The sequence below is a fragment of the Vulpes vulpes genome, chromosome X (assembly GCF_048418805.1).
Source record: "Vulpes vulpes isolate BD-2025 chromosome X, VulVul3, whole genome shotgun sequence".
Classification (NCBI taxonomy): Eukaryota; Metazoa; Chordata; class Mammalia; order Carnivora; family Canidae; genus Vulpes; species Vulpes vulpes.
In genome coordinates, this window is record NC_132796.1 from 45,968,957 (window position 1) to 45,980,930 (window position 11,974).

An 11,974-nucleotide genomic window follows, 5' to 3' on the forward strand; every position below is an offset into this window, starting at 1 on the left:
TATTGACATTGTTGATTTGGGGCAAAAGTAAACAAAGATCATATTTCACATACTTTCCATATTATGTTTTAATTTTTCAAAATAAATAAAATACAAAGAGGTTTTATAACTCTTTAAAACACTATTATAACTGATTTATTATAATGTTTTCAATATTGAACATATTTAGGAAATATGCATATGCAATATGTAAGATCATAAAGCATCTGAAAAATACAATCAAGAAGCTTGATAATAGAGAAAATTTTAAATTTTATTTTTTTACAGAAACTATACATTCCTTTTTAATAGAAAGCTTAAATAAACCAATTACCATGGGAGAGATAAGAAGGCTGACTAAGGATCTACCATCAAAATTGTTACCAGGATTAAATTGTTTTATAGCTTAGTACTAGCTAATTAAAAAAAACCCTGGAATTTGAAATAGAAAAATTTAAAAAAAGAAAAACAATTCCAGTGCTTTTTAAGTTATTTCAGACCACAAAAAAGACTGAAAAGTCAACAATTCATTTTTAAAACTAGCACGATTTTAAAAATAAAACTTGATAAAGACAGTGTAAGAAAGAAAAAAATACAATTTCAGTTTGAATAATTCTAAATAAAACTCAGCAATATATCAAATGATTATTACAACATGACCAAGTAGGATTTATTCCAGAAACACAAGTTTGGTTCAACATCAAATACTTACTCCTCTAATTCATTATATCAACAAATTAAAGGAAAACAAAATCATATGATTTTGTCAATGGATGCTGAAAGACATTAGATAACTTTCAGGAGCCACTTTTTAGTAAGCCCCCTAATGGAAACAGGAATTTTTTATTTATTTTAATTAAAAAAATTTTTTTTTAAACAGGAATTTTTTTAAAAATGGAATAAAATAAACTCCTTAAACATTCTAATGGTTAGTGACTATTTGCCAATAACCAATAGCAAATGTCATATTAATAGCACTAAAGACAATTCTGTGAAAATTAATACCAGAGAAGCATATCTGTCATAATCATTAGTTAACATTACTTTGAATAAATAAAATTATCTTAATTTGCAGATGAAATGACTGTATACCTACAAGACTGAAAATATTCTAAATATTCCATTTTTTAAGTGTAAGAAGAGACTTTAGTAAGCTGATTCAATATAAGGTAAAATTTTTTTAAAATGATCTGTGGTTTGTCTATATTGTTAAAAATAAAAAGTTACAAATGAGGAGGAAAAAACACCCAATTCAAAATGTCAGAATTTGACAAAATCTGTAAAAATATTTAGAAATAAATTTAATCAGATGTAATGGATCCTTATGAAGAACATAACAAAACCAAAACCAAAAGATTTTAATGATGTACCACAACTCTGGAGCCTTAAGGGTTAATATCATTAAAATTGTCCTCTAAATAGAAATGTAGGAAAAAACAAATAGAAATGTAGAAATGTAACACAATTCTAAGATACTAGGATTTTTAAAATGTGGAAAGAATGCTTTCAATTTTTATAGAAAGAATGAATGGCTAGAACAATTTATATAAAAGAAGAAATGGAAAAAAACCCCAAAATACCTCATGAAAGGAAACTCGCTTTACCAGAATTCAAAATTTATGGTCAAGCCACTAGAGTTAAATGATTAGAATACTGACTCACAAACTTGAAAATGGGTGGTTTATTTAATAAATGATAGTGTAATCAGGAATCCAATATGAGCAAAATGTATATCTGAACCTTCATCTTATACCATATAAAAAATAAACTCCAGATGGAGTTAAAGCCTTAAAATTAATGAAAATTTTAGAAAAAAAAATGTAGGTGAATATTTGCATGACATTCATCTGAAAAAGACAGTAAACTCAAAAGCCAAAAAGTAGGTAGTAGTCTACCTAAAAATTAAAAATGACAGCAACAATTGTAAAATAAAAGATACCATCAATACAGTTAAGATCAATGACAGAATGTGAAAAATACAAATGTGCTACAAATGATTAATATGTACCCTAGAGAAATGTAGTAAGAACTCCTACAAATTTATAAGAACAAAACTTCAATAAACAAATGAGCAAAGGATAAGTACTGGCAAATCACAAAAACGAAAAATCCAAATAGTCAACCAAACAAACCTCCTTGAATTTGTCAATTAAAAATATTATGTAATTTTTCACCCTCCAGATTTGCAAACTTGAAAGAGTGCTGGAGAGGATACTGGGAAATGAGCACTTTCATTTTGTATCATAATTTTGATTCATTTCTGGGGATCTACCCAAAAGAAATAAAAGCACCAGTATTTATAGCAGCAGTGTTATGATGAAAAAAGGGAAGGAAATAATTTAAGTGACCATCAATAATAGAATGGTTGAATTCCTTTTTGGTTTATAAATATATTGTATATGCAGCTGCTAGAGGGAAGGAGAGAGAGAAGAAGAGAAATGGGTGATTTATTTAACAAATGTGATGGCATAATCAGTACCTGATATGAACAAAATGTGTAATTAGATCTCTATGTTATACCATTAATAAAAATAAATTCCAGAGGCATAGGGGGACTGGGAGAGGAGAGGAGGGAAAGGGGAGAGGGAAGGAAAGAGAGAAACTTGCAACTAATGATTAGAAAAGATACCATGGATATTCCAAATGTGAAAAGCAATTACAGAGAAATGATGTGGCTTTTCATTTTTACAGAAGAGACTGCAACAAACTTTCTGTAAGTGGATGGGGACAACGTGGAAGATTATATATCATGTTCTTGATACATGTTACATGGGAAGAAGAGAGGAGATAAAGTAGGGGAAAGTATCTGGAGTGGGGTTACACCAATAATTTTTCTTAGTTTTTCATTGTTCCAATGGTCATGAATACTTTTCGATTTTCTATTAACCCCCAAATTTAATCTTCAATTACAGAACAAGGCAATTATTAAAAGTACCAACGTACGCTTGGGACAAAACCGTGGGACTAGTCCATGTAAAATTTGGAGGCACAATAAGTAACAACTAATAAATTCCTGAATCTCTGACACCAACATTGTTCTCAAAAATTCACAATTACAAGAACATGGCATATTTTACATCTAATAGTTCCACGACTTTTGCAAAGGGCACAATTAATTTAGGGGGTTTTTACCAAGCCATAGACATAAATGTGAATATCATCATCAAACTTAATGAAGTAGACGGATGGCTTGGCCACCACTTGATGGATAAAAATTCCGGTTCTCTTGGACCCGTCATCTTTGGCGTGTTCTACTTGCTTGCCCACAAGACTGTCGACCACTTCTCCAGGCTCCCGTTCTGCTGTAGGAAAATAGTAGTTGGAATCTGGAATGATGCGCAGGTCACCATCTTTGTAGTCATCCAGCAGTGTGTACATATAAAGGACAGGATCTTTCTCATAAGTGATGTAAAACCAAGTGTCCATCACAGGGGCTCGCGCCAGGACCATGCCCTTCCATTCATCTTTCGTACCGTGTTCACCCTCAAATACATGCCCCACTGCTTTGCCAATCAGGGAATCTGCCAGACGCGAATCAATGCGAGGAGTTGGCACTCTTTCGGGAAGGATTTCTAGCGCTAAAACTCTCTTATCTCGGTGCAGCTCTAGGCCATACACACTATCTTTGCCATCATATTTGATGATGTAGAGAGTGGGCTTCACGGAAACCTGCTCGAGCACTGTACCCTTCCACTGCTCCACGGGCTCATTGCCTTCCTTCCAGCCGTGTTGAATGCGGCAGCCCACGATGTTCCTACGCGTGAGGAAAGTGGGCTTGCGCCTCTGCTTCTTGTGGGTGTGCCTTTTCTTCATCAAGTATGCAGAGACGCCATCGACACCCATCGGGGGCACAGTTGGGGGTGACATGGCTCAGGGTTTAAGGAGGCTCAAGCAAAGCTGCCACTTGCTCAATTAAGCTGACAAAAAGTCAACACTATCCAATATGAGATCTTTTTTCGTGATCTCCGTGTCCGTCCTCCCTTCCCCAAGCGCAAGGCTCTCACCAAGGCTTGACACAAATTCTCTGACCGTGGGCACTGGGACAGCGTGGGCCTTTTGACAGGGTTCTTTCCCGCCCAGGAGAAGTGTCTGCAGCAGTGGCGGTAGCCGCAGGAGATGGCGGGCTAGCTTGTACTGCCTACGCCTTGCACCCGCCCCAACTCCCAACCCTGAGTCCCAGAATTGACCACTTAGCTGTTATCGATGGTGCTGCAGCTGCAAAACGGTGATTGAGGAGGCGACACGAAAGGTAGGCAAGGGATAAGAGAGATGACTGCAGCAGCAAAGGCGCAGGCAGCGGTGCGTCTCTGACAAGTCCGCGCGGCCTCCGCTTTGCAGCGCTGCTCTGCTTGGCCTAGCTCTGGCGCGGGGGTTTTTGCTGCTTCAGGAATCCGACTCCTCTGAGCCCGCCTGCGCCTCGGCCCCGCCCCCTGCCATTCTGTCTTCCGCTTGGCCTGCAGCTGCAGGGCGGGTCAGTGCGCGCACCCGCTTTTAAAACACACAGTCACAGGCTCTCGCTCCATTTCCTCACGCACTTCCGATCGCTTTCCTCAAACTGGAGCCAGACAGGCCGGCTCCCCTGGTCCTTCTTTCTGGCCCCCTTTCGTCCGTCAGCCTTCTCCACAGCCACTCCATCTGCTTTCTATCTTACAGGAATTCCTTACAAAGCCTTTAAAAAATATATTCAGTACAGTACACTCATACACAAACATAATTTGTATGTACAAATTATTTTCTTTCAGTTTAAGGAATATGGGAGCAGTGAAGAAAAAGCCTGTGCACAGCCCACCATCTCGATCCAAACTCCTCTTTATATCTTCTACCTGATCACTCCCAGTCATGCCTTTTTTAATGATCTTTTCTGAATGTAAAAGAAATGTACTGACATTGTGGAGAATTCCTGAAATTCAGCGAAATAAAAGACAAAACTAACTTTAATCTTACTATCGAGACATAAATGTTAGGTCTGATTTCTTTCTCATTAACAAGTCTATGCTTATATTTTACAAAATTGGGATATTTCATACGTTTATTGCTTAATTTTTCCCATATATATCAAGAGTATTTTCCAAGCTTATTAAATACCCTGAAAGCAGGATTTTTTAATTGCCTCATGTTTCTTTGTATGGATGGCCCATTATTTATGTTAAATGACCTATGACAAAAGAAACAATGAAGTTAATTTACCTTCACATATGGATTTATTGAGCTAGTATAAACCATACTTACAAATAATATTTAATGTCATGGAAATCCACATATGAGATAAGAACGGTCTGTGAAAAAGCAAGCTATTGAGAAAATATTGTGGAAAATCAAATTTTGTAGAAAGAGAAATGAATGGATTTTTGTTGTATATATTTGCTGTTTTTCTGCTTATAGAACTACTGCATCCTCATATGGAAAATCTGAAAGATAGAAAAGAAAGTGTCTATAATTTCACCTACCTCAAGTCACAGGACTGTTATGAAAATTATTTTTTTAAAGATTTTATTCATTTATTCACAAAAGCCACAGAAAGAGAGAGACAGAGACACAGGCAGAGGGAGAAGCAGGCTCCATGCAGTAAGCCCGATGTGGGACTCAATCCTGGGACTCTAGGATCACACCCTGGGCCCAAGGCAGGCTCTAAACCGCTGAGCCACCCAGGGATCCCCTGTTATGAAGATTAAATGAGAATGTCTGTAAAACTTTTAGCCTTGTATCCTACTTTACAAGATGGCAATTAAAACCAAGGAAGTCTATCCCCCTAATTCTCATTCCTCCACCCTTCACTGGTGAGAAGAGAATAACCTTATGTCATCACAGATAAAATAAAGGCCATTAATTTATCTAGAAATGTAGAAAGGTAGGGGAGAGAGTTGCAAGATGACAATACAGGCTGCCTCCACATTTCATACCTTCCAAGGCTGGGACAGGAAAACCTAGTCTTTGTACCATTTATTTTTTTTAAAGATTTTATTTATTTATTCATGAAAGGCACAGAAAGAAAGAGAGGCAGAGACACAGGCAGAGGGATAAGTAGGCTCCATTCAGGGAGCCTCATGTGGGACTTGATCCCAGGACTCCAGGATCACTCCCTGGGCCGAAGGCAGGTGCCAAACCGCTGAGCCACCCAGGGATCCCCTTGTACCATTTAATAGCTAAAAGGGTAGAATATCCTGGATCCCCCAATTCTCCATGTTTCCCAGGCCAAAGACTTTGAATATGGGATAATTCTCCAATACTACACATTGAGAAAGTAATTCTAAGGAAGCAAGAAAACTACATGCACTAAGAGGTACTTCTATACTCTTTAGAATGACATAGTGGTGTATACATATTCACATATATGTACAACTTACACAGTGAGTAAAAGAAGACATGTGTAAATGTCATGCCATTATGTTCCACAAAGACCGTGTCCCAAGTAATTTCCCATACCAAGAAATGCCAAGCTCTTTTTTGCTTAAAAAAGCAGTTGACAGGTAGGAGAAGAAGACTACCAGGTCACACAAATGGAGGGCAAACAATTCACTCAGGCCCTTTGGTTATATACTTCATGGGAATTCTGCAAAGCAGCCTGAAAAGACAATTTCTAGTATCCTTTCTTCTCTACAACTATGATTCTAATGTTAAATCGTTATCCAATGTTACAAATTCAGGTTCCGTGGACCTTACCACACTATGATGTGTATTTTGTATATCTGCTTACTTGACTATAAAACCATTCAAGAAAGAACTTTTATCTTGCATGTCAAGTATCTTACACAGAGTAGGAACTCAATAAATATTTATTAAATAAATAAATAAGTGGTTTTAGCTGTCTTGGTCCAATCCAAAGAAATCCTCTCTAATGAAGCAAGTACTCTTACACAGTCTCTATAAAGTCCTAGTGACTCAAAATCTCTCACAGCAGCTTTATTTATCTCTTCAAAATCCCCAGAAATCTGAAAATGATTAAGAGTGCCATCAGCCAACAATATGTGGATAATAATAACATTTATCTCAAAGGACAGCTGTAAAGATTAAATAAAATAAATAAAAGTACATTTCTTAGCACATAAACCACTCATGGTAAGTACTTGTGATCTCCTAACCAGTCATCCCCTAAAATAAGCCCTTTTTCTTACCAGGTCTGTCTATAAACCACCTGGCTCATGTCCCACCTCTAAACCTTTGCTCCATTTTACACTCAGAACATTTTGCTCAGAACCTGAGCATAAATCAAGAAGGGATTATGGCAGGATTTTGTCCCTTATAGCCAGTTTCAGAGCAATCTTTCAAATGCTGTAATTTTCTGGAAGCCCAAATTCTGGATAAATTAAAATATTATTGAAAATAAATTTGGGAAATACAGTGATAATTATAATTGGATGGCTGGTGGAGATAGGCATAAATGTTGTTAATTCCATTGTACAAGCCAGATTATAATACATACTATGACAGGTACAAATTAAGCACTGGGGACCCAAAGGAGGTAGTGATTTGTTAGGACGGGGAGATTGGAAAAGACAACTTGAAAGAGCAATAAAACAAAAGGAAGACATTTAGAAGGTGGTAGAATATTGAGGCCTTTTCAGTCTAAGTATAAAACGGCTGAAGGAAAGGCACAGAGGGATGCATGGGCATAGGATACGTGAAAAGCCAGTCAGAAGCTGGTAGCTGGAGCACAGAGTATGCTAGACTAAGAAACAAGGTATGTGGTTTGTGGTGGGAAACAAGCTTAGTTAACAGCCTCAAATGCAAGCAATTCATCTTCCATCCACTGCAGGAATTTGATCTTCTATCCACTGTTAAGTGGAAGCAGAAGATGTTCCAATTCCTCTGATACAGTAGTATTGGCAGGACCAACTAGTGAGCTGATTTTCCATGACCTATCTGGTAGAAGTAGGCAGTGATTCCCTAAGATGGCAGTGCTTCCCTGTCACAGTAGTTACTATAAGTGGTGCTGAGCACAGAACTGATCTTCCATCCCCCACTCAGCAGAAGCAAGCAATATGGTGTTCTGATTTCCTTGTGTAGTATCAGTGAGGTTCAATGATATGTTGTTCCTAGTGACCTCTATTCTATAGCCTCTTCTCACCCTGCCCCCATATCAACACAACAACAATGGAACTATGAATAACAGAACATGGCAGGGCTAGTCAGCACTCCAATTTCCAACAATCTTGGTGTTAGTGAAAGCCAGTGAGGAGCTGAAAGTACTTCCCTATCTACCATCAATGAGACTGAATCAGGAGAATAAGATGGAACGAGATGGTACTCAACTTTCCCTATAACTTTGGTGTTGGTGAGGTCCACTGGTCAGATAAGCATCTACATCCACTTGGAGGCAATGAGATGGTATGAGTCAATACCCAACTTTCACCATGGCAGATCAGACAAGGGAGCTAAACTTCTATTTCACACATGTGCAATGAGGCAGTGTAAGTCAGTGTTCTACTTTTGCAAAGGAGGGTGTCAGGAAATCTCACTAGAAGTTGACATGTACACGCACCTGACCATCCAGCTACATCACAACAGAGACACTCTCTGATTTAAAAAACAAAGGTTAAAAAAAAACAACCAAAGGTTAGATTACAGAGCCCCGTATTATAATATCAAAAATGACAAGAATGTGATGAAAATGACAAGTCATACAAAGATTGAGGGAAATCACAATTTGAATGATGGAAGACAATTTTTTTTTTTTGATGGAAGACAATTAATAGATGTCAAGACTGAGATAAATCAAGCATTGAAATTATCTGAAACAGATTCTAAAGCAGCTATCACAAAAATGCTTCAATAAGCAAACATTAATTATCTCGAAACAAATGGAAAAAGAGAAAACCTCAGCAAATAATGGAAGGTATAAAAAAAGAGCCAAACAGAAACTTTAGAATAGACAATAAAATAAAAATAAAGATCTCTTGGGATTGGAACAATTTTTAAAAATGTTTTCCAGTATAGTCAATATACATTTTTAAAGACTTATTTATTTATTTGAGAAAGTGAGTGAGAGAAAGAGTGGGGGGAAGGGGAAGTGGAGGAGGGAGAGAGAGAATCTCAAGCTGGTTCTGAGCTGAGCATGGAGCTGCTGGAATGCTTGATCTCATGACCATGAGATCATGACCTGAGCTGAATACAAGAGTTTGACACTTAACTGACTGAACCAACCTAGGCGTCTCTACATTGTTATATCAGTATCAAGTATGCAATGTAGTGATTCAACAATTCAATACATCACCAAAGTACTTATCACGACAAGTGCACTCCTTAATCCACATTACCTATGTCTCTCATCTCCCCATTCACTGCCCCTCTGGTAACCATCAATTTGTTCTTTATAATTAAGAGTGTTTTTTTGGCTTCTCTCTCTCTATCTCTCTTTCTCTTACTCTCTCTTTTTATCCTCCACCCCCTTTGCTCATTTGTTTTGTTTCATGAATTCCACATATGAATGAAATCATATGGTATTTGACTTTCTCTGACTGAATTATTTCACTTGACATTATACTCTAGCTACATCCATGTCACTGCAAACAGCAAGATTTAATTCCTGATTATGGCCAAATAACATTCTATTGTATATAAGTACTCCATCTTTTTTTTTTTTAAGATTTTATTTATTTATTCATGACAGAGACAGAGAAAGAGAGAGGCAGAGACACAGGCAGAGGGAGAAGCAGGCTCCATGCAGGGAGCCCGATGTGGGACTCGATCTGGGGACTCCAGGATCACGCCCTGAGCCAAAGGCAGACGCTTAACTGCTGAGCCACCCAGGCATCCCTACTCCATCTTTTTTTATCCATTTGTCAGTGTACATGTGGGTGCTTCCATAATTTGACTATTATAAATAATGCTGCTATAAACATAGGGATGCATGTATCTCCTTGAATTAGTGTTTTTGTATTTTTAGGGTAAGTACCCATTAGAACAATTACTGGATTATAGAGCAGTTTTATTTCTAACTTTCTGAGGACATGCCATACTCTTTCCCAGAGTGGCTACACCAGATTGCATTCCCACCTACAGTGCAAGAGAGCTCCTTTTTTCAATCTTCAGGAACAATCAATGTTTCTTGTGTTTTTTATTTTGGTCATTCAGACAAATATGAAGTAATATTGCAGCTTTAATTTGCATTTCCCCAATAATGAGTGATGTTGAGCATCTCTTCCTGTGTCTGTTGGCCATTTGGATGTCTTCTTTGGAGAAATATCTGTTCAGGTCTTCTGCCCATTTCTTCACTGGAATTTTATTTTTGGGGTGTTGAATTTGTTAAGTTCTTTATAGATTTGGATATTAGATTTTATCTGATAAGACATTTGCAAATATCTTCTCCCATTCTGTAGGTTGCCTTTTAGTTTTGTTTGCTGTTTGCTGTGCAAAAAAATTTTATCCTGATAAAGTCCCAATAGTTCATTTCTGCTAAGATTCTCTTGCCTTTGGAGTCTAGTCTAGTCTCTTGCCAGTCTAGCAAGAACTTCCTACAGCTGATCTCAAGGAGGTTGCTGCTTATGTTCTTTTCTATGATTTTGATGGATTCCTGGCTCACATTTAGGTCTTTCATCTACTTTGAATTTATTATGTGTATGGTGCAAGAAAATGGTCTAGTTTCATTACTCTGCATGTAGCTATCCAATTTTCCCAACATCATTTATTGATGGGACCACCTTTTTTTCCACTGGATATTCTTTACTTACTTGTTGAAGATTAGTTGACCATATAGCTGTGGGTCTATTTCTGGGTTCTTTATTCTGTTCCATCAATCTATGTGTCTGCTTTTGTGCCAGTGCCATACTGTCTTGATGATGATAGCTTTGTAATACAACTTCAAGTCTGGAATCCTGATGCCTCCAGCTTTGCTTTTCTGTTTCAACGTTACTTTAACTATTCAGAGTCTTAGTTCAATACAAATTTCAGGATTGTTACAGCTCTGTGAAAAATGTTGATGGTATTTTCATAGGGATTGTGTTGAATGTAAAGATTGCTTTGGGAAGTATAAGGATTTTAACAATATTTGTTCTTCCAATTCATGAGCATAGTGTTTTTCCATTTCTTTGTGTCTTCCTCAATCTCTTTCATGAGTGTACTATAGTCTCCTGAGTACAGATCCTTTGCCTCTTTGATAAGGTTTACTTCTAGTTATCCATGTCACAACAAATTGAAAGACATTCTTTTTTAGAGCTGAGTGATGTTTGTATATATGTATGTATATGTATATATGTATGAATAAATATCCACTTCACACCTGTCAGAATGGCTACAATTAACAACACAAGAAGCAACAGATGTTGGTAAGGATGCAGAGAAAGGGGAACCCTCTTGCACTGTTGGTGAGAATGCAAACTGATGCAGCCATTCTGGAAACAGTATGAAAATTTCTCAAAAAGTTAAAAATAGAACTCCCCTATGACCCAGCAATTGCACTAGTAGGTATACATCCAAAGAATACAAAAATACAAATTTGAAGGGGTACATGTACCCCAGTGTTTATAGCAGCATTATCAACAATGCCAAAATATGGAAAGAGCCCAAATGACAATCAATTAATGAATAAAGATGTGCTATATATATATCACATATATAATGTATATAATATAATAATATTCCTATATAGGAATATTATTCAGCTATCAAAATGAATGACCTCTTGCTATTTGTAATAATATGGATGGAACTAGACTGTGTTATGCTAAACAAAATAAGTTAGTAAGAGAAAGACAAATACTACATGATCTCATGCATATGTGGAGTTTAAAGAACTAAACAGATGAACTTATGGGAAGGAGGTAAAAGAGAGAGAGAGAGAGAAACAAACCATAAGAGACTCAATGATAGAGAACAAACTATCATTTATGGAGGGAGGTAGGTGGGAGACGGGCTAAATGGGTGATAGGTATTAAGGAGGTCACTTGCCCTGTTGAGTACTGGGTGTTATATGTAAGTGATGATTCACTAAATTCTACTCCTGAGAACAATATGACACTTTATGTTAACCAACACATTTAAATAAAATTTTGAAAATAAA

The 11,974-nt window shown here is 37.0% G+C and overlaps 1 protein-coding gene across 1 annotated transcript; it reads right to left on the reverse strand.

Moving 5' to 3' along the window:
* Nucleotides 1-232: 232 nt before the first annotated feature.
* Nucleotides 233-4,586, reverse strand: SPIN4 (spindlin family member 4). The gene has a single exon (XM_025989144.2). It carries the CDS (start codon nt 3,844-3,846, stop codon nt 3,097-3,099), a length of 750 nt encoding a protein of 249 aa, XP_025844929.1. The 5' UTR covers nt 3,847-4,586; the 3' UTR covers nt 233-3,096.
* Between the last annotated feature and the right edge of the window lie 7,388 nt (nt 4,587-11,974).